We start from the raw sequence: 27,212 nt of genomic DNA on the forward strand, positions 1-27,212 counted from the left end.
TTCCCTCTACCCACATGGCTTTACTTGAGGAAACCTAAAACACTCTAGCATCCCTAGTGGTAAGGAAGAGAACTGCCCATAAAATTCTTGTTAACAGGCTCATGTCTGTAACACCTCAAATATGGCTCGTGAGACCCACTTTCCAGCAGAGTTTAGCTACAACTTGATCAAACTTACCCAACTGTGATTTTCTAATGATCCTGAAGACACTGATTAGCATGCTCAGGTTTGTTTGATTAAGGTTAGAACTAAACTCTGCAGGAATGTGAATCTCGTGAGCCAGATTTGAGGACCCCTGGCCTATATGAAACTACAGGTTCTGGAAAGGTCTCTTTTGGTTTGAGCCATTCCAGTTCAATTGATTGGCCAAAGAATGGCCAATCAATGTTAGTATTCTCCTAGTTGCATTACAGGGCTGCCTACACCAAACCTGCATGGGCCCAAAGGTACAAAAGTTGCTTTGGGCCCAAACGGGCTGGCCCACACTGGGCCATCATTGGATTAATGTGGGCATAGTGTGGGCTGCTCACAGAGAGCCTGTGGTGAGCCCAAATCTGTGGGCCTCGCCGGGGCAAGCCCACACTGGGCCTGTTTTAGGTGTGGGCTGGCCCTAGTTCAGTGTGCCCGCAAAAAGCCGGCATGACGGCAGGGCATTGTTCATGTCAGACTGAAATGCTTTTTGGGATATAAAATAAGTTTAGATATCACCAGAGTGAATTTGGGTAACATTAAAGCGATTCTTTGTGAAGTAGAAGTGGGTAACAGATTTCAATAGTCTTGTGCTGCCTTGTCATATTTGGCGACCCTGCTCTGCAGTTGTTTACGTCGAACCAAAATGCTTTTATTTTCTAAACGGAGAAGACTAGACATCAACAGTGTGGATTTGGCTAACATTAAAGCCATTGTGTGTGAAATAGAGAGGGCAAATGAGTTTGGTAACCTCCAATACTGCCTAGTCAGATTTGGTGACCTGGCTGTAGGCTATATAAGGTACTTGAACAATTCACCCAAAAATCATAATTTACTCACCCTTATATCATTTCATATTGTTGATATTTATTTCTGTAAAAAATTCTGGGTGAGATTTCCAAAGAAAATCTTTCTAGAGAATATTTTAATTTGGTGATTCACAGGAACCAACTCTCTATGGACGGTAACCAAGATAACAGCTCAAAGAGGAAAATCTGTCACCATTCCCTGTCACTACCATCAGCTGCACAAGGACTTACCAAAGTTCTGGTACAAAGGCAAGAACTGGCTTACCTGCTTGAAACTACAACCTACCAACCAAGAGAAGCGAACAGGCATCAGCTTTTACAACAGCCCAGATGAACTGGTAACAACCATGACGATGACAAACCTGCGAATCAGTGATTCAAACCGCTACTGGTGTGCAGTCAAAATACGAGGTTCCTTTGCCAGAACATCTTTAGAACTTACCGTCACTGAGGGTAAATAATTTTGATATAGCTACTTGAGTACCACTACAAGACATATGAAATGAGCTTATCAGTTAACTCACTGATTGATTTTGTTGTTATTGTCAGGTACTCCAGATCTGTCAGCGGCCAGCAACATGGTGTTAGGTGAAGAGGGCGGCAATGTTACTGTACAGTGTCTCTACAGTGACAAGTTCAATGTTACTGAGAGAAAATGGTGCAGAAGTGGAGATCTGCACTCCTGTCAAACAGCTCAGGATATAGAGCCATCCCTTGGTGCAGCTCTACAGATAAATGATACAAATGATGGCGTTTATACAGTGACACTGACAGGACTGAAGAAGACAGATGCAGGCTGGTATTGGTGTATGGCTGGGGAAGTGCAGGTTCCCATTCATATCAATGTTGATTCAAGACAACTCATTACAGATGCCAACACAAGTAATGATCACATCTCACATATAATTAACACAAACATTGGATTAACACTACATCCTCACCAGACGTGACATTGCATAATTAGAATTAAAAAAAATTTGTCTAGTGATACATATTTCGCAATTCTGACTTTACAGCACGCAAATGCGCCTTTATATCATACAAGTCTCACTTTATAACTCTCAATTGTGAGAATTTGTGAGATTATTGGCATTGAACAGTGGACCTTTTACCCACAGAATTGGTAAAATTCTGTCATTTCTGCGACTGCACTTCAACAGAATTGCAAAAATGATCTAAATCACATTTCAAACAGGTCTGTCGAAAACTCCCTCGTCAGTCATTGGACGGCTAAACGGATAGCCCCGCCCCAAACTCATGCCATTGGTTGAGCCAGTGTTGCTATGTAGGGGTAACCAAAAAAGAAAGAAAAGTTTTTTTATAGCCTATAATTTTTTATTTTTTTACATTTTTGGGGCCGGCTCTTATGTCCTGAGTGCTTAGTATTATAACATTCAAGAAATTACACACTTCCCCTTTAAAGTTAATATGATTACATGCCAATGAAATAATGAATTTCACAATGAGTTTCTGGGTAAAGCAATACAACAAATTCCTGCTCTGATATAAAATGTAGTTTAGTAAAACAAGCAGCAGTGTGTCAAATATGCATCATATATGACTGTTTTATTATTATTATTTACAGGACCTTTCACGTTTACGACAGCACGATCTTTCACTTCATCGAACTCTTTTGATGTACACAACCATAATTCAGTAGCAACACTTGTACCCACAACATCAAAATTACCTGACAGTACTTCGATTCAGACAGAAAAAACTGACCAGACTTCAAAGCAGTTTCATTCAACGACACAGTCCTCATCCTATCCAACCACAACGGAGAACTCAAAAAATGACCCATCTCACAGCAGTAGTACTGTTAGAACAACACTAACCAGCAGATCAACAACTCCACATCTGACATTTGAACCCAAAAGCACTTATGAAAGCAGGTACGTTCAAAATATACGAAAAACATACTATTTAACATCTGTTTGGATCTATTTGATACTAACTGATAACATATCTCAGCTTCAGTAAGTCTAACAATTTCCTTATTTGTTTCAGAGACCTTATTTGGGTGATTGCACTAGTTTGTGGTGCACTGCTTATATTAATGTTACCTGTGATTTCCTGGAAATTATGGTCATGGCATAGTAAGACCTCTATAATTACTATTATTATATTTTTATTGTATGAGGCTGGTTGTTATATCATACACTTAATTGTTCAATAAGCAACTTGTCAGTAGTTACCGATGCACCTGCTTAGTATTTATATATAAATATATAAAATATAGATATACATTTTTTTCTGACCATTTCAGCGATGGAAATCACAAGAGAGGATGCAACAGAAACAACAACAGACCCCCATGTAAGTAAATCTTTACAATTTCAGAATTATTATAACAAAATGCAATAATGTTTTGAGAAAAAAAAGAAGTAAAAATATTCATTTTATTTAATTACTCATTTAGCAGAAACAGAAACAACACAACAATAGGCTGTGAAGACTATGTAGATTTTTTTTTTTTTTTTTTGATAGGCAAATGACAACGTTGATCTGCTGGGCAATGAATGGACAAATGCTTCAGTTGTGCAGTTCAGCACAGACTCAAACATTGTCGTAATAACGTAACCTGTTGAGACCTCTGGAACACAAAGATGGAATAGAGGCTTTATCATGTCTCTGTGTCAAGAGCCATTCTTCTGCAGAGTTTAGTTTCAACAACACTATTTAATTGCACCTGAATCAACTAATCAATGTATTTGGGTTTACTTAAAAATGACAGCCAGGTGTGTTGGAACTAAACTCTGCAGGTAAGTGACTCTCCAGAAGCATGAAACAGGAACCCTGTCACAGATGGGCAGCCAGAAGATGGTGCTATCCACTTGTATAATTAACCTACAGCCTTTCCTGTGGTATTTATAGGGTTAATAAGTAAAGATATGTTAGGCCTTGTCTTTCATCTCAACTCCCTAACAAAGCTGGCAGCACACTTAAGAATCTGCAAAATAATAATGATGACCAAAATGTCCAAAACGACGACAATTCAAGCGCTCAACATAATTCCTGAATGCAGAAGTGTCTGAATCTTCTTTCTTTCTTTGAAACCTAACAAATTCTTGAATGTTTTGACTGAAAAGTGTGTTTGTTTATAATTATATAATTTTGTATTATAATGTAGATATTTATACTTATTTAATTGGGGCTTAAGTATCCAAAAATGTTTTAAGGTGTAATTTGAATGATTCATTTGATTAAAAAAAGAGGTCTGGTCACTAGACAGAAAATTTTTATTAAATTAAATAGAACAATAAAATTAAATTTGTTTTGAGAAACCAGCCCTGTGTAAGTCCACATAACTTGTCGTACTGATTCATTCTCCATAGTATTTCATCAAGGCAGTAATCTCCATATCTAAAATGGCTTGTTTTCTCACGTGTTATGATAGCTTTAGCAAAGCATGAAACCATTTTTAGAAAAAAAAGAAACAGTTCTCTTACTATACGAACCAGTTTCATGAGGAAACTGTGACCCATTCATTTAAAAATACAGTTTCAGACTTGACTTCTAGTTTTGACAGACAGGTTTTCAAAGAAAGTCCTTGTAGTTGCTCCTTTCCAGTCTTCACTTCCCTTCTACTTTTTTTCTTTAAAGAAAATCCATCTGTTTGTTTGGATACCTTCTGAGTAGACTTATAACTCAATACTAATATGCTTAGTTGGTGTATGTGAGAATATGTGTAATTATATGACCTGATCAAGCAGATATACAAACCTTTCAAGCAAAGCTAATTATAAAGATTATATTGAATGGAACAACATAATACAATATATAACAAAGCACTAATAATGAGCAAAGGAAGTGTAATACAAACATAGAAGTACATTTTTTATTTACTATTACTTTAACTGCATAGAACAATTCCCAGTAAACAAACAACATTACAAAAGGGACCAAACACTATGGACTATTTAATGATAAGATCTTGGCATTAATGCATGAGGCTTCCTGAGTAAAATGGAGAGTAGCACCAATACATTTTGAGAACTAATAAATTAAGGAATTTTTCAGACTAAATTCTAGCTTTTCACTTTAAAAAATAAAAATGTGCTGTTGGAGATATTGTAACTTGATCCTACCTGTAAAATTACAAATACAGTCATGAAGTCATTAAATAATATAGTTGGACTTGAATTGAATTCCTGTATTAATTTTTTTTTTTTTTATGGTACTTCTCTGCGAATCCACCATCTTGTGACCAAAACTCTCTCTGTGATGCACACTAGACGCCTCAACTATTTCCTCAGGCTGCGCTAAATCATTATGCCAGTAGGTGGTGGCAAGTGACTGTAAGTGAGATTAATTATTCGTTCAACTGATTCATTCAGAAACGCTAATTCATTCAGGAACTAAAGAAGTACAAATGAGTGACTGAATCATTGGCGTTAAAAAGCAGTTTCATTCAGAAATGGAGAGACACCAGTAAATGTTGTTGGCCTTTGTTTTAAACTATTTTCATTGCCAGAGCAATACAGTCAAAGTAACTAAAGTGTTGTTACATTTATATTTTTGGCTGTTTTTAGGCTGTTTCTCCCCCAGTGAGCTTCGGAAGCAAAGATGACTCGTGATTGCCTCTCCTGTACGGAGCCAATCGAATCTTCTGATGCCCACGAATCGTGCGTCTCCTGCCTGGGTCGCGCCCACGCAGAGGCGCCGCTTGGGGGGTCGTACTGCCCTCACTGTAGAGACAGTGCCCCTCACAGACCGCGAGAGAGGCTTCTACAGTCGTTATTTTCTGGTGCCAAAGAAAGACGGCGGACTCCGCCCAATCTTGGACCTGAGACCGCTGAATCGCGCGCTTTCAAAGCGCTCATTCAAAATGATTACGCTGAGACAAATCCTCTCACATATCAGAACGGGAGATTGGTTTATCTCCGTAGATTTAAAGGATGCTTATTTTCACATTCAGGTAGGCCCCCGCCACAGGCGCTTCCTGAGATTTGCATTCGAGGGGATAGCGTATCAATTCACGGTCCTGCCCTTCGGCTTATGTCTGGCCCCTCGCACATTTATGAAATGCATGGACGATGCTCTTTCTCCTCTGAAGCAGAGCGGAATGCGCATCCTGAACTATCTCGACGACTGGCTAGTCTTGGCCCAATCAGAGAGCACGCTGCTCAGCGACAAACTCAGACTCCTCGCTCATATTCAGAGCTTAGGGCTGACTGTAAATATGCAAAAGAGGATGCTGGTACCGAGCCAGAACATCTCCTTTTTAGGAGTGAAACTGAACTCAATCAATATGCGAGCGCGTCTGTCAGAGGAGCGCTCACAAAAACTGATCAGCTCTCTCGCAGTCTTCAAATTAGGTCGTTCTTCCCAGTTAAAATGTTTTCAGAGGATGCTTGGCCAGATGGCTGCTGCCTCGACAGTGTGCAATCTAGGGCTCCTACATACCACTTCAGCTCTGGCTAAAGAGCCGGGTGCCACAGAACGCATGGCGCATGGGCACCTTGCGCATCAAAGTGATGCGCGACTGTTTGCATACGCTGACCCCTTGGCGCAATATGACACTGTATCGCCGGGGTGTTCGTATTTGCCAAGTGATCAAGAGAAAGAATGTTACGACAGATGCATCGAGCACGGGCTGTGGAGCCGTATGCGATGGCAGACCAGCCTTCGGGACATGGTCAGAAACTGAGAAGTCATGGCACATAATGAGTGCTGTACACCTAGCACTCGAGTGTTTTCTCCCAGACATTCTTCAACATCACGTTCTCATCAGGACGGACAGCATGACAGTGGTAGTGTATATAAATCACCAAGGCGGTGTGAACTCGCCACCACTGCTGCAGCTGGCGAGAGACCTCCTTCTGTGGGCAGATCGACACCTCCTCTCCATCCGGGCAGTACATATCCCGGACGCCTGAACTATGACACGGATTTACTGTCGAGGGGTGGGGTAATCCACGGGGAGTGGAGATTACTCCCTCAAATTGATTTGGAGTGTATTCGGCGAGGGCGGAGGCGGATCTCTTCGCATCAGCAGAGAACACTCACTGCCCGCTGTTTTATTCGCTGACACACTCTCCCCTGGGAGTGGATGCTTTTCCTCCAGTGAAACGTCTGCCTCGCGTGCTTTGCAAAATCAGAGAGGAAAAGGAATCTGTTCTGTTAGTGGCACCGAAATGGCCCAATCAGCCGTGGTTCCCAGAACTGGTGGAGATGCTGGAAGCCCCTCCGTGGACTATCCCATTGAAGAGAGACCTCCTCTCTCGAGCACAAGGAACGATATGGCACCCAAATCCAGAGTCATGGAGCCTTCATGTCTGGCCGCTTGACGGAGCTTGCCAGTAACAGATGCACTTCCTCAGCGCGTGTTGAACACTATCTCTGAGGCTAGGGATCCTTCCACGGGGCGTCTTTACGCACATAAATGGAAAGATTTTTCAAGTTAGTGCGTATCGCGGGGCGAAGACCCAATCAACTGCCCAATACCAATAATTCTTGCCTTCCTCCAAGAGTGATTTGATAGTGGTTGTTTGCCATCCACATTGAAAGTGTATGTGGCCGCTATAACAGCCTTTCATGCATACGTCGGAAATCGCCCGATCGTCAGAAATGACCTGATCATAAGTTTTTTAAAAGGAGCAAAAAGGCTGAACCCTCCTCGCCCTTCTACTCTACCCACTTGGGACTTGGCGCTTGTGCTTGACGCTCTCATGAGACCCCCGTTTGAGCCCATATAATCAGCGAGCTTGTGAGCGCTCTCTCTCAAGACAGCGCTCCTGCACGTGCTGGCCTCTGTTAAGCGAGTTGGAGACCTGCAGGCGCTTTCAATTGACGACTCGTGTATTGAATTCGGGCCAGGTGATTGCAGACTCACCTTGAAGCCTAGAAAAGGTTATGTGCCTAAAGTGCTTTCGACTCCATTTAAAGCGCAGGTCATAACACTATTTGCTTTCCGCCCCGAAACACTGACCGGGACGGAGCCGCTTAATACACTCCTGCTGTGCCCTGTACTTGCAGTGCGCACTTATATCGAGCGCTCTAGACAGTTCAGACTCTCGGAGCAGCTATTTGTATGTTTTGGTGGACGCACAAAAGGACTGCCTGTGTCCAAGCAAAGGCTGTCACACTGGATCGTCGACGCAATTGCTTTGGCTTACAGCTCTAAGGGCGCGGAATGTCCGATAAGGGTTCGGGCCCACTCAACCCGCGGACTCGTGTCCTCCTGGGCCTGGGCAATGGCATGTCTATTCAGGACATTTGTATGGCGGCAGGCTGGTCGTCACCCAGCACTTTCGTGAGGTTTTATAACTTGCTTCGCATGTGCTGTCAGTGCGAGCAGCGCACGCGCCTACTCAGCCTCAGCTATGATCTGAGATGTGTATCAGTGGTTTCGAGTAGGTGGTATACACCCTGCATTGACGAACCACCAATTCAGTGCTGTCCCTAAGAGTTTATCACAATGTTGTTATAGTTCACCACATCTTTTAGGAATTGATCACCATCATACTCTGCTTATTGAGCACCGCTACGGCCGTGCATCATAACACATGATTTTATTGAAATTAAAAAATTTCAACTAATCTATATGTGAAAGCGCCGAAGCCATTTTCTTAACTCATTTTCTGGAGTTAACTGGTGTGACACGACATCATCTAGTTGCCGCGTCCCCCCTGACTTTTACATGGTTTCGACAAGGTCCTGTAGACCTAAGCTGTGTTTACCAAGAGTGCCAATATCATTGCCGCCCTCATTACGGCTCCGTATGTGAAACTTGACATACTTAGTCGAGCCAGGCTTCATCGCTGTGACACGACAGGATTTTATACATTCCCATCGCAATGTGGAGTGACCAAATTGAAGGGGAACGCTCTTGGTTACTTACGTAACTTTTGCTCTTACGAGACATTGCTCTTATTGCCGTGTCACCGAGCTCAGGATCTTAGAATGCCAAGTTGCTTCAGTCAAAGATTCTGAATGGATGACGTACAAGCATTGCCTTATATAGAGTGGAATTGCCGCTCATATTTCGCATGCTTGAACGCCATTGGCGTTTCACTGGTGTGATTCAATAAGGCTTCAGTAGTATTTGAGGAAAATGTATTTCCCATAGCAATGTCTCGTTCCCTCATTTCGGGGAACCGAGGTTATGCAAGTAACCGAGAGCGTTTCCGCCACTGAATAAAAAATTAAAAAGGTACTTGTGACTTTTTATCTCACAATTCTAACTTTTTTTTCTCATAATTGCGTGATATTAACTCGCAATTGTGAGGAAGAAATTTTTTTTATTTTTTTTATATATCTCGCAATTGTGACTATGTAACTCGTAATTCTGACTTTGTAACTCACAATTGCGAGTTTTTATCTCACAATTCTGTGAAAAAAGTCAGAATTGTTAGATAAAAAGCCGCAATAACCTTTTTTTTTTTTAATTATTCAGTGGCGGAAACGGGTTTCCATAAAATAGGGTGCTGCAGTGATGACGTAGCCTATTTTTGTAGACCATCCCGGAAGATGGCATAATAGCAAGATGGCATACATGGCTCCATCCGCAAAAAAACCTATAGGATGTTTCCACTGGTTTTTGGATTACTGCAGAAAATGAGATCTGTGACCAAGTTTATGATTTTACATGTTTTGTCCATCGTGATAATCTTCAAAAATGCAACTTTTATTAAGTTTTAAAGGCCTACATAAAATAGTAAAAACTAAATGTAGGATAAATGAACTACACCACAGTCACGACTTCAACGCCACCACCATTAAGCTTCCGACAGCTCTTTCAGTCTTTGTTTAAAAAATATTCCCTAAAAGTTGGAATAGATTACAAGAGTGTGATTACAAAGGGGGCTATAAAAATAGACTAGTGAGTTTATCTGAATGCCCCTATCAATCTCTGTAGTCCCATTTAACCACTCTTGTTAGCAACAGCCTTTTGAAGACAAGTAAAAAAATAAAAATCACAAGAGGTATTACTGATGTATTTTATGTCATAGAATAAGATGTGAAAATATCTTAGGTTTGTGTTAACCACAGACCTTATTTCAGGCATTTAGCTAAAAAAACTAAACAAAACTAAAATGCAGGTTTGATGTCAAATATTAGTCAAGAGTTGATCAAGATGCCGTAACATCCTTTTAACTTCATTTTGGATGGCAATTTAAATGTTCCGTTTGATGTCCAAATAACACGAAATTCAGTTGGCCTTTCGTTTCTTTCAATAAAAACACAACTCAGGTCACATGTAGCCTATATTTGTTTATTAAACTTCAATTATCATCATATTTTCCTATATGTATTTTCTATTTCAACAGAAAAAATACGTTGACTTACCTCTACCTATTGGAAAAGTCGAGAGCGTCAAAATGTATTAGACTCAGGTGCGTCCATAAGAAGCCTTTTAGGTACAGCATGTTTGACGCACTTCTCGGGCGAGGCGCTGAAGGACGCTTTGATTTTTGGATATTAAAATGTGTTGATAAGTGCCTACTGATATGTCATGACTTTTTTTTTTTTTTTTTTAAAAACGTCCGAATAAAACACTTTCTTCTTTAGTAAAGACAATGTGCTCCCCAGGCTAAATTGCATTTATGCATTAGCAGACGCTTTTATTTATTCAGTGACTTACACATGAGGAACATCACAAGCAATCTGTCATAGAACCAACAAATTGCATGGTAGCCTATAGGTGAGGTGAAAAAAATTAGTCTAGTAAATAAGTAATGTAGACTAATGTAGAAGAGTAGCCTATAATGTAGGCCTACCAGTTGTTCTCACTCAATGCTTTTTATTTTGCACAAAAAGTTTTAAAAGCACAGTCGGTTTCACAAACCTCTTATGAAAAATCTTAACTTCATAATTATAACCTCAAGTCAGTTACTGAATTTTTGCGTAGTTTGTGCTTTTTGTTCTATTTTTTCTGCTCTCTTGAAACAATTAAACGCCCACCACCCATTGTTAACACCAACCAGTCTAACCTACCTTACATAGCCTAGCCTACCTTATTTAATTTGTTACAAAAGTGAAAGTGACGTGGCCAAGTATGGTTACCCATACTTGGAATTTGTGCTCTGCATTTAACCCATCCTAAGTGCACACACGCAGCAGTGAACACACACACCCGGGGAGCAGTTGGGGGTTCAGTGCCTTGCTCAAGGGCACCTCAGTCGTGGTATTGAAGGTGGAAGAGAGTGCTGGACATTCACTCCCCCCACCTACAATCCCTGCCGGCCCGAGACTCTTGCAACCTTTGGGTTACGAGTCCAACTCTTTAACCATTAGGCCACGACTTCCAAAAGGTGGGAGCAGCCAATAAGTTTGTCAGGTATCGGCCACTTCAGTTATTTTAACTGTACAAAACATTCCGTTATGCCGATTAATACTGCTAACTAGTATGTGATATAAATTAATTTTAATGTATTATCATAATCATAAACACACTTTGTACCTCAAGTAGCTTTACCGTTTACTGCACTATTATTCTTAGTTATTTGCTTGTCTTGCGCATTCACAGAAAATAACACTTCTGCGGTGAAATATAGTCCCACTATAACCATAAAAACCATCACTTTTTTTTTCCTTTCCAGCAGGGATGTTAAGCAATTTATCAAACTTTACATTTCTCTCACCCAAACATGCAGGTTGACAGATGAATCTGTTGGGGGCACAACCAGGGTTGAGATTACCCAGATCATTTACATAAAAGGTAGTTTTTTTTTTTTTCAGTAAGAATGGCAAAACTTTATTACGTCAAAGTCTGCTCCTGACAAATGACACATTCTTAGGCCATGTTTTTTCCTCAGCTTTATTTCAACAGGTGTGGACAGGCTTTAGTTAAGCATGGAATGGTGACAATAATAATAATAATAATTCATTACATTTTATATAGCGCTTTTCTGCTTTTTCTAAGCACTCAAAGCGCTCTACATTGTGAGGGGTGGTGTCTCCTCGTCCACCACCAGTGTGCAGCATCCACCTGGATGATGCGACGGCAGCCATAGTGCGCCAGAACGCCCACCACACACCAGCTTACTGGTGGAGAGGAGACAGAGTGATGAAGCCAATCAGTGTAAGGGGATGATTAGGAGGCCATGATGGTCAGAGACCAATGGGGAAATTTGGCCAGGATGCCGAGGTCACACCTCTACTCTTTTCGAAAGACATCCTGGGATTTTTAATGACCACAGAGAGTCAGGACCTCGGTTTAACGTCTCATCCGAAAGACAGACAATGACAGTCCCCTCTCTCTCTCTCTCTCTCTCGCTCGCTCGCTCGATGTAAGTTATGCTCCTCTAAAGACATGTTCACTGACACCTGCTGGCAGACAGTAGGCTATTTAAAGACAAGTATTAGTCTAAGAAAACACCCTCGGCCATATTCATGTGCGAGGACATTCCATCAAGTAATGATTAGTCCGAGATTTCATTTGAATCCTGAAATTATTTACTATATTACAAGCTTTTTACAACTTAAAAATAGATTAATAACTACCATATCTCTCTATGTACTTGTAAATACACAGTTTCTTTTTTTTTTTACAAATCCAGTACCGACACGTTAATCTGTAAATATAAGGCAGAACAACAAATAGAAGAAAAAAAGTTCACAACTGTCCATCTAATCTACACTCCATTTATGAAAAAGTTAGCTCTTCTGCAGATCTGAAATGCAGTCTATTCTCTGGAGAATAAACATGAACATACAAACAGGAAGATCTAACAATATGACACTGAACAAGCTGTGGATAAACTGGTCTGTGGTTATCAGTACCAGCCTGCATGGCTAGGCTGACTGCAAACATCACTTAGATGAACATAACTGGTAATGAAATGACTAGGTACCACATTTCTGCAGCAATACTATATAGTATAAGACAACCGTTCCAGAACCCTTGGTTATGGTCCTGTCATCCAAAGAGCAGATGCATTGTTAAAAAAACAGAAGAAAATTAAGCAATTTTGCGGCTTTACATGCAAATTTACCCAACGTTTATATTGGAGGTCTGTCCCAAAAAAGCAGCATGCACTGAACTTGATTTTTACAAAGAGATGAAAAGTTCAAGTTCATACACTCTTAAAATGCACCATCAAAGGCTTTCTTTGACACAACGCTGCCCTACAAAACCAGTCCGTAGGCAGCATGTGGACAAGGCCTGCTTTCAACCAGATCAAAAACATAACGCAAGCAGCATAGCCGTGCCGTCCTGTAACGGGAAAATTACAGAAAAGCCAGGATTCACAAAGCGGCACAAAGTGCGTGAAGTATTGCAGGACGACAACTCCAAACTTGAAAAAAATTCCATGGTCCATCTTTAGAACAAACGATAAAAGGCAATCGACCTACTGGTTTCCCAAAGGAGGATGTGTTACGACTGAAGGAGCCTTGCTGATTTATTAATGGCAGAGCATCTGTTGGCACTTTTGGACCTTTCGTTCACAAACTTACCGGAGGGTAATGAAGTCCAACAAATCCCCTGAGAGAACTTAAAGATAATGGCTGTTCCCTGAAAGGGGCACGACCAGGACAAAGGACAAAAGACAAAAACATCTAAAGCTAACAGTTTTTACAGTTCAGCTCACACTCAGACGCCTTCTGCTCCGAGTGATTATTCACAGTGAATAACATGGGGTAGCGACTGAGAGGAAAAACCAACAACAAAACATTCAACATGTTGCCTGACGTAGTGAAGACATTTTCCAGGGACATGCTTTCCGCTTCCAGTCTCAAGTGCTATGCTTTACCTACATACAGGCTCTGACGGCCACTTCTAGCTCTCCAAATGTGCAATGCTACCTAGGTACAAGGGAATATACTAAAATAAATTTGGCCTTTATTGATAACGGAATACAATGCTTTCCTTCATCTGACTCTTTTCTGAGTGAAAACGACCTTCCGCACCGGACAAAAGATGGAGCTTGCTTGAATGTAGAGGTATGTTATCCGATGGGGGAATGGCTGTTAATAAGGTACAGGCTTTGTGTCTTTAGATGTGCATGTGAGATTGTCTGTTTATGAGCGTATGGGTCTGTGTGAAGAACCCTCGTCGCCGATGCAGCCCGAGTGACTGGTCACAGTGTTTATCTCCCAACAGGTGGCAAAGGAGGGGCTCCTCTCATTACTGCCAAACAAACAGAGGCACGTATGAGTTTGAGTACAAAAATCACTTTTGATATCGTACCAGTACCAAATCATCAGACAAAAGCATTCAGCAGAGTCGTGTGATAAAGCTACTGAAGATTTACACAAGCTCATGAAAGCATATGAGTGATCAAAAGAGGCTTTGTGCTCACTGTCAGATACATTATATGTTTTTGTTGAAGCTTGTGTGGTTCTGGACCAAACTGCTAGACTGAACCATTTCTTGAGGCTTACCTCTGTTAGCTTTGCTTGGGTATATCTTAGTGAAGTGTCTATACTCTTCTGGAGGAGGGAAGTCATCCAGAGGATGAAAAGAATACTTGGATTCAAAATCATCTGTTGGAAGAGACAAATAAAAAATTTGTATAGCATTTTAATTTTTTTACAGAAAATGATAATGTATACTTACCATGCAAAGTTTGGGTTCAGTATGAATTTATTTTAAGAAACACTTTTAATCAACAAGGACACATTAAATTGATCAAAAGTGACAGCAAAGGCTTATCATGATGTTTGAACGGAATCCTGAACAAAATCTATCAGTTTCCACAAAAAACATTAAACAGCACAACTGTTTTCAACATTGATCATAAATGTTTCTTGAGCAGCAAATCAGCATAATTTCTGAAGGATCATGTGACACTTAAGGTTTCAATTAAAATAGTTCACAATATTGTTTTTACTGTACTTTTGATCAAATGCATGCAGCCGTAGAAAGACTTTTCAAAATCTTATTGAACCCAAACTTTTGAACAGTAATGTAGGTCTTCTCACATTTATTTTTGTGATTTCTAATCCAAAAAATGTATGACTTCTCTTATATTTCACAAAACTATAAAAAAAGATTTAGGCTAGTTGAGCAGTTTTAATTATGCAACAGCATTTTCACAGCAAATTCTCCAATAAAATCCTTTAAATATATTTTTTTTCTTTTATTTTTTTCTACTTTTCTTTTTCTTAATATTTGTATTCTATATAATTGCACTGTCCTTGGAGCGGACCTGACCTACATTTCACTGCTGGTTATACTCTGTATAATTGTGTGAGACAAATAAAAATCTTGAATCTTAACATTTATCACTAAAACTATGGTTTGATCATTTATAACCAACTGCCTTTCCTCATTTTGATGTAACTCTGGACAAAATCATCTCCATTAATGAACAAAACTAAATGACATCTGTTTTCTTTCTTTTTTATTAAGTGACATTCATGTGATGTTAAAGCAGTTTTGTTAGTCACTCTAGATAAGAATGTGTGCTAAATGCGTACATTTTTTTAAAATACCAATATCTGCCAAAAACACCGATACACAGACTGTACTAAAGTTTCAAAGGGGCTTGACAAACCACAATTACATTATCGATGATCTTAGAACGAATAAGCACATTACTAATAATGCCACTGGATTGTCTAAAAAGTTTAATTATTTGATGCAATTATCTTGTTAGCATCGTCATACACTGAATATGCAATGGCTCAGTAACAGCTGCGACTGTGGATGCCTGTGAACTCATTAAATGAGTAACTTGTTTTTATATGAAAATGAATCAGAGTATTTCTTGATTTAGAACCGGTTTAACAGGTGCTGACTTATTTTGCAAATTACCGGGGCCCAAGAATAAAAACGGGCCATTGTGAGTCTTTCTGTCATTCACATGACAAAACCATCTCTTGCTCTATGAGATGAGCACAGCGTCAAAGTTTAAATTTGGAGAGAACATAATCCTCTCTACATGAACGGAGGATGCTGAAATGAGGATGTGAGGGCAGGTGCGGGGTGAGATTGAGCTTGAAGGACTCACCTACAAAGGAACGGGAAATGGAAGTGTGTCCATTGCGGATGGGCGGGGGAGGGGGCGGGGGTCCGGCTGGTGTGCGGGAGGGGGGAGGAGGGGGCTTGCCTCGGCTCGGGACATCCGAGGTAGTGCCATGAGTCCGGTAAGGAGGTGGAGGCGGCGGAGGAGCATCTCGGCCATTTCGTGACGGCTGCCCAGGAACTGGAGGAGCTAGAAAAAGAAAGCAGTCATATTCAAACAACTAGCAAATAACTAAAAGACAAACAACAATAGACAAATTATTTAAAATTATAATTCTCATGCACCATAGTTCAACTCCATATGATTTAATCTGGGGTTGACATGCCAACTCCAACTTTTTTGATGTTATGACTTATGAAGGCTTAAATTTCGATCTGATCCTCACACAAATATGATCATGACTCAGAATAAAGGGCCTTAATCTTATAAACTATATCTATAGTGATTTTGTGGTGTCCTTTAAGGAAACTGAGAGATGTGGTTTCAATGACAGATGTATGAAAAAGGGAAGCTTCAAAATTCTACTTGCGTGTTAAACAGAAATTAAATAGTAAATAATGACAAAATGTTTTTGTGTCAACTATTCTTAAAAATTTAATCTAGAAAAACTAGTGCTGGGCAACGATTAATCACATCCAAAAAATTTTGCATACATATGTGTGTGTACTGTGTATATTTCTTATGTATATATAATTACACACACATTTAAGAGAAATATGTTATGTCTATATATTAAATATATTTATATATAATATAAATATATGCATGTTAATACATGTAAATTATTTCAAAATATATACTGTACATGTGAGTCTTTATATATACAAAATAAATATACACAGTACACACAATTTTTTTATTTTGGATGTGATTAATCGTTGCCCAGCACTAAGAAAAACACTAAGGTTTAAAAGTTTGGGGTCAGTTATTACATTTTATATTTGTTTTTTTAATAAAATTAATACTTTTACTCAGCAAAGTTGCATTAAATCGATCAAAAGTGCAAGGCATTTATAATGCTAAAAAAGATTTATGTTTCAAATAAATGCTGATCTTTTTATTAAAGAATCCTGAAAAATATATGGATCAAGGTTTTCACAAATAATATTTTTTAAGCATTTTTTAAAACCCTTTTTAACATTAATATTAAGAGCAGCAAATCAGCATACTAGAATGATGCTGAAAATTCAGCTTTAAATCAAAGGAATAAATAACATTTTAAAATATATTAAAGAATAAAGTTGTAATATTTCTGTTATTTTATTACTGTGTTTTTGATTAAATAAATACAGCCTTAGTGAGCAGAAGAGACCTTATTCAAAAACATAAACATCTATTTTAAATAGTAGTGTAGTTTAAAACAATAATAATTAATTTTAGTAAATTAGATAAATGTCACAGACAATAGAGCTCACCTGCTCCTCGTCCTGGGGGCTCTCGTGCTGGAGGAGGGGGTCTGGCAGCCTGTGGGGTGGGTGACGGTGGTGGAGGTGGCGCATGTCCACGTGTCGGTGTGTGTCCACCTGCTGAAGGCTTCTTGCTGAGCGAGTTGTGTCTCTGGGGCAGTTCCGGGGCTGCCTCATTCACAGGACTGGAGGGGCCATTGGAAACCCCAGACTGCTGACGGTAAGGGGGCGGCGGCGGAGCCAGGGAGGAAGAAGAGGATGAAGACGAGCGGCTGCTTGCAGGTGAGAGAGGAGGTTTCACTGGTGGAGGTGGTGCATTTTCACGGACCGGCGCTGGAGAGGGTCCTCGCTGCCCCGGAGTCGGTGGAAGTGGCTTTTCGCGATTGTACAAGGGCGCTGTGGCTTTCTGCGGCGGGGCAGGAGGAGCGTTTCCACGCCGAGACATGGGGGGTGGTGGAGGTGGGGCAGAAGAGCTGTGCTTCATGCCTGTAGATGGGCTGCTGCCTCCACCGGGGGAACGGGAGAGATCAGGCAGGGACGGTCTCTGGGAACGGCCAGACTCCGGAGGAGAGGCCTGCTGAGAGGGACTGTCGGGGTCATCGTGGCTGCTGGGTGGGCGAGGTGCAGCAGAACGAGTGCCAGGAGGGTGCAACCCAGACCTGCCCGCAGAACCATCTGCAACACAACCGGTTCGGAAGAAGAATCAACCATAATTACAAGGTGTGAGTTTAGTTTGAGGAAACTCCCTTTGCATATCTGAGAAACACTGGCACATTACTCATATATCAGTCATATTTTTAGGCAATGATCACTGCAGAATGAATGAGCACATATTTTTGAAAAAAAAAAAAAATCAAGTAGGAAATATACACATTCTTAAAGGTAAAGGTTCTTTTTGGCATCTACGGTTCCAAGAAGAACCTTTAACATCCATGGTATCTTTCCATTCCACAAAAGGTTCTTTATAGACTGTTTCAAAGGCAACAACATAAACATTACTGCGTATGCACGAAATAGAAAGAAAAAGATTTTTCCCCGGTAATGGTTGTACAAAAAAAATGCTGCTTTATCAGGCAGTACATGCAAGATTAAATGAAAATGACATCGAAATTTTTCTGAAGACAGTTGGTTTCCTTCAGAGATACAGTGATATGAAACACATGTGCCGCATTTTGATTTTGAAACGTGCAGTGCTCTTTTATTCAACAAAGTCAAAGCCTTTTGGAAAATCTATTTGTTGCGGTCAGTTTTGATATTGTGGCAGCAGGCCGCCACAAATAAATCAATGTACGGGAAACACATCCCACAGCACAACAACCTGAGCCCAACTTCAGACTACTCTTTACCTTAACTTTAACTGCGTTTGTAGTCGGTGCCTCTAGCCAGAACGATAAACAAACACAGACTGGAAGTTAACTTTAGGCCAGGCGTTTGCGCCCGATGAAAGAGTCTATAGTGGAAAAAGGATCTTTCGATTTTTTTTAAAAAGGGTTCTTGTAAGAAATGTTCACAGAAAGATTCTTTGGGGAATCAAAAATAGTTCTTCTATGGCACAGCTGCAAAAACACCTTTTCGGAACCTTTATTTTCAAGAGTGCAGCTTGTCTTATCACTGGTACAAGCTAAACATAATGTGAATATTTTTCAAATTCTCATTTGAGCACCAACAGCATATAGAGCACAACAGAGGGTGTTAAAACAATTAAAGTTTTGGATGAATTTTCCTTTAAATAGACCAAAAACAAACATTTTTAACAATCATCACACCTCCTACAGGTCGTAATTTTGGGACGCCACCCTGAAACAACCCTCCCACTGGCTGGACCGGTGCAGAAGACCCTCCACCGCTGGACACGCCTCCACCACTTCCTTTCGGCTCTGAAAAACCAGAATAGAATTCAGTGATGTACCACGTTTGCTGGCCTATCAAATTCATGCTATTCTAAGGTGTCTTCCACTTACTCTCAATTATAGGTGCACTCCTGTCATTGACAACGCCAACTTTCTTCAGGTTGGTCCCTTTGCAGATATCAGAGAGCAAAGCCCCTCTGCCCTTCGCTTCATCTCGGCTCAGCTTAGGAGGAGTTGCGTTTGCCTGTTGAAAAACCGAGCATTTCTTTTTGTTCAGGTCAAGTTTTCACAGAAGCAGATGAAGTTTGCATAGAGCATACTGTAAATATTTTTGAGGTTCCCAATAAAGTTACCAGCCAACTAGAGAGTACTTACCTGGCTAAGGTTGGGGGGTGGAGGGGGAGGGGGAGGAATGGGCATCTTCGATCTCTGTCCGGTGTTTACAGCTGAGAGTATGTGACAATTAAAACTTCATGAAGACAGTTACCTATAGAAACAGAAAATAATTGTCAATCAAACTGACTATAACTTTAACACACACACAACATGTGCTTATATAGGGTTAACTCAGAAGAACTAGACTAATTTTTCCTATGAGAAATGCAGTAAGGACAGTAATATTCTAAAATATTATTAGTTTAAAATAGCTGTTTTTATTTGAATATATTGATTGTGACATTATAAATGCCTTTGCTGTCACTTTTGATAAATTTAATGCATCCTTGCTGACTAAAAGTACTAATTTCCACAAAAACAAACTTATAAAACTGTGGTATATATACAGAATATATATCCAATTTCCTAAATCTGACATTCAGAAATCAGTGATTCTTAAGTACTTCATGATTCATAACTGCTGGAAATTGATGCACACACTATATATTATCCAAGTTAATGGTCCAAATAGACAATCCAGATGTTTATCATTACAAACAGTCATACACTGATCCATATTCTTCAGCATTACATCATAAATCTCTTATTTAATAAGTCAACAGATAACATCTCATAACGGAGTCTTATCAGTATTTCTTTCGATATCATTTCGCTGTTTTAGAAAAAAACAGAATGTAAACCATATTAACTACAATTATTATTACTGTAAAACATATAAATGTATATGGGACGTTCGCATTTCTGATGCCCATGATGGCTAGAATAAAGTTAGCAGTTTATTATACTATAAATTAGTGTTGGAACAATGATAATTCAGATGAAACTAGATTATATAGTATGTAAACACGGCCTGTAAGCTACGGTCATTTAACCCGTAAATTATATTCTTTTTATCTTATTTCGTTGACTACAAAATCATTAAATATCGCTAATCAAATGACAATGAAATGCACGTCTCGTGTTTTATTTGCATATTTATTTTGATTGTGAATTAGCTCGATTTTAGCTTTAGCTTAGCTTAGCTTGGCAGGTGCGTCCATCACGTCAAGACGTTTCCTGCCGTAAAGTTACTGGCCGACGGTGCGTGAAGAAAATATTCCGTCGGTCAAACCTGGCATAACGTGTTTATGTAATTTAGTAATACAATGTTTGTGCCTACTTTTTCCCGCAATGTCCGATGTTTTGGCAAACCGGTTTCCCCTCATACATGATCTCGCGCGTCAATCACACTGCTTTGCTACGCCCCCGTTCAAACCGGAAATTACGTCACTGTACGTCTTGACGAGAAATGTTTATTATTGATTTTAAAAACAGCTTTTGATTTCATGGAGAATTTTTAATTTTTTTTTTTTTTTTCTGGTATAGCAATCTTTGAAACTGTCCTAAGGAAAAAGAAGAAAACTTGAACTATTGTTAGTTGTTTCTATGTTTTGTTTGTATTATTTCTATGTGGTTATTTGTTTATTTTATTTATTTATTTTTCTCGTCTTAAACGCTGTTCTTTAAGATTGCTCTTATATTTTGTGTATCTGGATTTATTTGTTAATATTTTTTGTAATGTTCCAATCATTCTTCTTTAATAATAATAAAAAAGCTTTATTAAATAATTGCACGCAAAGCAGCAAAAAACTGAGTGCTTTGGATTATTCTATTATAACCCTGTTGTTTTAGTTAAAATCCTATTGTTTTTATTATATTCTTTTTCGCTCAAATTTATCGTAGGTTTGTATCCCTTTTTATAATTATATATATATTTATATTATACAAGGTTATGTATATAAGACCCTGTGAACATGATAATTTTGGGGGTTAAATCACATTTACACAATGCAAAAAAAAAAAAAAGGTTTTGTGCGAATGTTTTGTTTCAGATGCTTCAAAATCAAGCAGACAGATCATTAAATAGCCATATTATCATCTTCCCAACATCATGTCACTGCGACTGATGTATGCAAAAGCTGTCAAGTTCAGTTGCAGTTTTATTACCATAAATATCTCCAATAAAACCGATTCTCAAATGCAGAATCTCGTGCATATTTAATTCAAGCAATGCTATTTTACGATACCGAGGAAGAAAACAGCACAAACCAAAACCAAATGCTGACACGTGGTGGTGCTATAAGATTAACTATTTTGATAGATATGACTTTTCACAGTCATATGCGCATTAACTGCACATTTTCAGAACAAGAAAATTATGTTCAACTTACAATGCGTTACAATTGCTTTCTCAGCATTTAGGCTCAAACAACTTTCACAACATCAAACTTTCTTTGAATAATAAGTTTGAAAAAATACCATAGTAATTTATAATATACTATATTGTTTTTGAACCAAGTGTATTATACTGTATACTATTAGTACAACATTTTTGTTAATGGAAGCTACAGCATACTGTAGTATTAACTATAGTTAAATGTAATAAAGTATAGGCCTACTTTAGTTTTTACTACAGTAAACTGTAGTGTATTGTACTATAATACCCTATAGTTGTAGAAAACTTAGTGCAGTATTGGATAAAGTAATTAGTTTATATTACCACAGCAGCTATAGAATTACCACAACAAATTAATTCAAGTACTTTACTATAGTATGTTTCGAAAACAATATAGTATTTACTATAAATTACTATAGTATTTTTTAATGTGGGTGATAAAGAGGGGCAAGTAAAATGCACCAGATGGGCCTTAGGTTGGAGTGCCATGTAGATTATTGGGAATTCTTTGCAAATAATTTTATTTTTGAACTGACTATATATATTAAAACTGCTTTAACGAAACGCTAAATGCAAGCCTGGATAAGTGTGTCATTTATTGTGTGATGATGGTATCTATAAATGTCTCAGCGTTTCAACCTCAATAACATTTATGTTCGGCCACTGGCCAAATGTGCTTAACATATGATCTGTCAAGGAGTCATTTAAATTATGACACAAGAACTTTTTATATACAGTGCTAGTAAATTTATGACTGTAGATGCTTCACCTTGAATAAAAGTCAAGGAGCTGAGACAGTTAATATAATTCAGTTTATTTATTTGAAAACAAACAAAAAACACAATCAAACTAATCAAAATGCATATTAACTGTGATTTCCCGTTGACATTCCGTGCATGTTTTTTGTTTGCTTTTCTTTTTCTTTTTCTTGCAGGTGGGCATGTTGAAATGATTGATGACAGCATCATCAGGAGTGCAATTATCACTTAATATGCAGAAAAATCACAAATCTCTCCATGACATGAAGAGCCCACGTAACTAACCAAATTATTCTGTTTCTCAGACTGAGCTGCCAATCAATAGGACAACTCCAACATATTTGCTTAAAAGTTAAAGGAATAGTTGACCCAAAACTAAATATTTGCTGACAAATTTACACACATTCAAGCCATACAAGATGTTGCTTGTTTCTTCATCAGAACAGATTTGGAGAAATTCAGCATTACATCACTTGCTCACCAACGAGTGAATGGGTGCCGTCAGAATGAGAGTTCAAACAGCTGATAAAAACATCACAATAATCCACAAGTAATCCACATAAATCCAGTCCATATCATATCTTGTTAAGCAAAAATCTGTTTGTAAGAAACAAATCCATCAATAAGGCATTTTGAACTTTAAACCGTCGCTTCTGACCAAAATATAAATCCATAATCCATAATAATGCTTCCTCCAGTAACTATCCCTGGTTATCTTCTCATATCAAAATCCACCAAAACATTTGTTTAGAACTGTTTTTGCTTGTAACGAGTGCTTGATCTGAGCATATTTCTCTCCTGATTCAGACGAGATGACTTTTTCACTGGAGAAAGCAATATTATGGATTACGAACTCGTATTTTAGCAGGACGCAATGGACTTAAGTTAATGTCTTGATGGATTTGTTTCTTACAAACTTGCAGGTTTTCACTTCACAAGACATTAATTGCTGTACTGGAGTGGTGTGGATTACTAGTGGATTATTGTGATGTTTTTATCAGCTGTTTGGACTCTCATTCTGACGGCACCCATTCACTGCAGAGGATCCATTGGTGAGCAAGTGATGTAATGCTACATTTCTCAAAATCTATTCAGATGAAGAAACAAACTCATCTACATTTTGGGGCGGCTTGACATATTCAGCAAATTTAAATTTTTGTGTGAACTATTCCTTTAAAACACTGTAAAAAGTGATAAGTTGACTTAACTTAAAAAAATTGAGGAAACTCCTTGCCTTAAAATTATCAAGTAAAAAAAAATTAAGTTAAGTGAATTGTCAGGTTCACTTAACTTATTTTTTTAAATTATTATTTACTTAATCATTTTAAGGCAAGGGGTTTCCTCAATTTTTTTTAAGTTAAGTCAACATCATTTTTTTTACAGTGCATGATTGATACTAACACCACCGCTGAAAAGGATTTGAGCATAACAGGGGCAACCGTACCAGAACAGTCTTCATGAATGTAACTACTATAACTTTTGGCACATACATGTTCCTTATAAACCAACAGATGGCAGGCAGATTTGCAATCATGAAGTTAAATTCTCCACTATAGTTACAGTTAATGAATGATATTTGACAATTACTGCAATTTCATCAATCAGCAATCACACTTCACACCAATTACAATGCTTTTCAAATGCATGTGTAAGATCCCTTGCATCATAATCAGTCATATGACACAAACTTCAGCATGCCATTCAAAACAAAGATTAGCACATTTATATCTGTCTATATACAATGATTTAAAACAATATAGTTTTTGTATAAAAAATATTTAAAGTCTAAGGGATGTTATATAAAGAGGGCATAAGAGAGTGAATACTCTGGTGTAAATAAGTAAAGGATAATGTAGTCGACCAGTCATAATCGTAAAATAATTTGACCAATCAGAATAGAGTGTTCCAGAGAGCTGCGTAATAATAATAATGGGGTTATTTTGTGTTGAAAGTCTAGCTGGAAACTATTTAGGGGTGACTTAAAACTACAAGGTGGGAAAAGCGATCATTATAATGCTAATCATTCCTTTAGAAAACAGTGCACTGTGTTCAGTTTTTTTCTACTCAGTAGCAATGCCTCAGAGCCACAAATACACAGAATGCAAAGGAAAACGAACCCTCGTGTGGCTGAGCCGCTAGCTAGCTATGCTACATTTCTAGGATGGAGTTCTCTGGACATCTTTGGACAAACAATATAAAGTATAAAATGTACATGTTATGATCACATGCTTATCGCGTCACCACTCTTTTAGGCTTTGTCACTCTGTTAGTAGCACAAGATAACAAGATGAGTTAGGCAGTGCTTAGAGTTCACGTCACAAACAGACCGGTGGTGAACTAAAGCAAGTTGTGTGTTTTGTTCTTCTTTCGTTCGAGCACTGCACAGTTCAGGCCCTGCTCTGCATTTTTTTTCCACAGGGAACAAACTGGTTTGTAGTCTCCATCTTCATCATCCACTTCATTTGACCTGAAGACTGAGAGGAACATCTTTGTTGTTATTTTTGTTTATTCAGGAATAAACAATCGCAAGAATGAGATAATGTTGAGTTAATCTACCACTAGAGACTCTGAATTGGATGTCGGGGAAGTGTGTGCAAGCTAACCTGCTGGCAGTGTTAAAGAGGATTTGGGTACACCTGTCGAGGGTCATAGGTCATTTCTGGCATGTATTGCTCATGTAGCTCAGCGTCCAGCGGGAGGCCATCCATGGGTAAATCAGAGTAACCATATGGAGGGTAAACTGCATCCAGATCTTACATAGAGAGAGAAAGAGAGAGAGAGAATTCAAAGTTACAGTAATGATGTGCAAACTAAATATTTCAGTTGTTTTTGTCTTTGTTGTTTTTTTGTTTTGTTTTTTTATTTAAAAAAAAATTAATAATAAATATTTGGTGCATTGTTAAAAAAAACTGTACATAAATAAAAAGAAATGTATACAAAATTTATAATGAAATATTACATTATATATATATACAGTGGCCTCCATTGGAACAGTAAAGACAAAATTGCTCTGTTGGCTGTGGAGTCAAGACATTTGCAAATATGATTAAAAGATGAATATGAGACAAAACTACAGAATGTCACATTTTATTATTAGCCGTTTCAACGTGTTTTACCAAATAAAAAGAACAGCACTTTTAGAGTTCATCCCACTCATTGATGTGAGCATAAGTATTGGGACAGCTGAACATAAGGCAGATAAACAAGATTAAAAGCTATTATTTAGTTGCAGATCCCTTGCACACAATCACAGCAGTGAGTCTGTGACCCATAGACATCACCAGACTCTTGGTCTCATCCTTTGAAATGCTTTTCCCAGCCTTTAATGCAGTCAATTCCAATTGTTGCTTGTTTTGGGGAGTTTCTGCCTTTACTCTCCTCTCCAGCTGGTGAAATTCATGTTCAATTGGATTTAAATCTGGAGATTGACTTGGGCAATCTAAGACTTTCCATTTCTTTGCCCTTATAAATTCCTTGACTGAACTGGCAGGGTGTTTTGGGTCATTGTCCTGATGCAATATGAAGCACTTCCCAATGAATCTGGTGGCATTTTCTTGAATATTGGTAGGCAAGATGGTGTTGTACCCTTCCAAATTCATTCTGCTACTGTCATCATACATTAAGTCATCAGTAAAGTTGAGAGGGCCTGTTGCAGAGACAGCCATGCATGCCCATGCCATGACACCACCTCCACCATGCTTTACAGATGAGGCTGTATGCTTGGGATCATTTGCAGTTCCCTTTTTTTCTCCGCATTTTTGCTTTCCCATCACTTAGATAAAGGTTCATCTTTGTCTCATCGGTCCATAAACACAGTTCCAAAACTCTTCTGGCTCACCTTTGTGCTTTTTTGCAAACTCTAATCTTGCCTTTCTATTTTTGGTGCTGGTCAGAGGTTTGCATCTTGCTGTGTAGCATCTGTAATTCTGTGTCAAAGTCTCCTGAGGACAGTAGATTGTCAGAGCATCACCCCAGCTTTCTAGAAGTTGTTGGTGATTTTACAGACACGTCTTTTAGGGTTAATTTTCACAGCTTTTATGATTTGTCTGTCATCAACCACTATTGTTTTCTCAGCCGATCAGGTCGTTGTTGGTTGGTGGTGTCGCTGGTGGTTTCCAAACTCTTGATTTCTCCATGCCATTTGTTTTTGCTAGAGCTCTTATTGACTTCCTCTTTTCTTTTAGCATCCAAATTGCTTGTTTTTCTCTCAAAGTCAGCTCTCTCATCTTCATCCTGGTTTGTGTGTCATCATCGAATGCAAGATTCAGAATACAGAAGTAATGGATATAACTGATACGACACATTCCCTGCTGTTAATATCTGAAGAATTAATGCAACAGGACACAGCTGATCACTTAGAAAGACCTGTGAGGCAACTGTTTCAATACGCTCACATCAGATAGGGGGATGAAACTCTAAAAGTGCTGAACTTCTTAGCTGGTAAAAACATCTATGTGTTGAATCACCCAATAATAAAATGTGACATTCTGTAGTTTTGTCTCATATTCATTTACATTTACATTTAGTCATTTGGCAGACGCTTTTATCCAAAGCGACTTACAATTGGGCAATACAAAACGCGATTAATCTTGAAGAGGCAATCAGACAGAGGAAGTGCTCTTAACACCAAGTCTCAGTCATTGTTCAAATAAGTACAAGCTAGTAAGCGGA

The 27,212-nt window shown here is 38.7% G+C and overlaps 3 protein-coding genes across 5 annotated transcripts in view; 1 reads left to right on the plus strand and 2 right to left on the minus strand.

The window, feature by feature from the left end:
- The window catches only part of LOC306847217 (uncharacterized protein), a 10,671-nt gene extending 5,529 nt beyond the window's left edge, over positions 1-5,142 (plus strand). Inside the window, exons 2-7 of the mRNA XM_079381045.1 lie at positions 1,134-1,451; positions 1,548-1,880; positions 2,584-2,893; positions 3,009-3,097; positions 3,268-3,317; positions 3,489-5,142. Coding sequence (XP_079237171.1) covers positions 1,134-1,451; positions 1,548-1,880; positions 2,584-2,893; positions 3,009-3,097; positions 3,268-3,317; positions 3,489-3,581 — 1,193 coding nt within the window. The 3' untranslated portion in view covers positions 3,582-5,142. The remainder of the gene's footprint in view (positions 1-1,133; positions 1,452-1,547; positions 1,881-2,583; positions 2,894-3,008; positions 3,098-3,267; positions 3,318-3,488) is intronic.
- Positions 1-20,824, minus strand: part of LOC306847215 (WAS/WASL-interacting protein family member 2-like) — a 22,878-nt gene extending 2,054 nt beyond the window's left edge. The window contains exons 1-8 of one of the 2 annotated variants that reach the window (XM_079381042.1): positions 20,728-20,824; positions 19,548-19,659; positions 19,284-19,416; positions 19,089-19,199; positions 17,332-17,997; positions 15,902-16,105; positions 14,331-14,432; positions 11,756-14,076 (exon numbers count right to left, since the gene is read on the minus strand). In XM_079381042.1, coding sequence (XP_079237168.1) covers positions 14,036-14,076; positions 14,331-14,432; positions 15,902-16,105; positions 17,332-17,997; positions 19,089-19,199; positions 19,284-19,416; positions 19,548-19,592 — 1,302 coding nt within the window. In that variant the 5' untranslated portion in view covers positions 19,593-19,659; positions 20,728-20,824 and the 3' untranslated portion in view covers positions 11,756-14,035. Of the gene's footprint in view, positions 1-11,755; positions 14,077-14,330; positions 14,433-15,901; positions 16,106-17,331; positions 17,998-19,088; positions 19,200-19,283; positions 19,417-19,547; positions 19,660-20,727 lie in introns of those variants that run through there. The other variant, XM_079381041.1, reaches the window with a different exon arrangement.
- A 1,759-nt stretch (positions 20,825-22,583) lies between these two features.
- The window catches only part of LOC306847680 (junction plakoglobin-like), a 122,941-nt gene continuing 118,312 nt past the window's right edge, over positions 22,584-27,212 (minus strand). For both annotated transcript variants that reach the window (XM_079381779.1, XM_079381778.1), the window contains 2 exons: positions 25,145-25,293; positions 22,584-25,015 (listed from right to left, as the gene is read on the minus strand). In XM_079381779.1, the coding sequence (XP_079237905.1) occupies positions 25,157-25,293 (137 nt within the window). In that variant the 3' untranslated portion in view covers positions 22,584-25,015; positions 25,145-25,156. The remainder of the gene's footprint in view (positions 25,016-25,144; positions 25,294-27,212) is intronic.

The sequence above is a fragment of the Barbus barbus genome (genome assembly GCF_936440315.1).
Source record: "Barbus barbus genome assembly, chromosome: 27".
Lineage (NCBI taxonomy): Eukaryota > Metazoa > Chordata > Actinopteri > Cypriniformes > Cyprinidae > Barbus > Barbus barbus.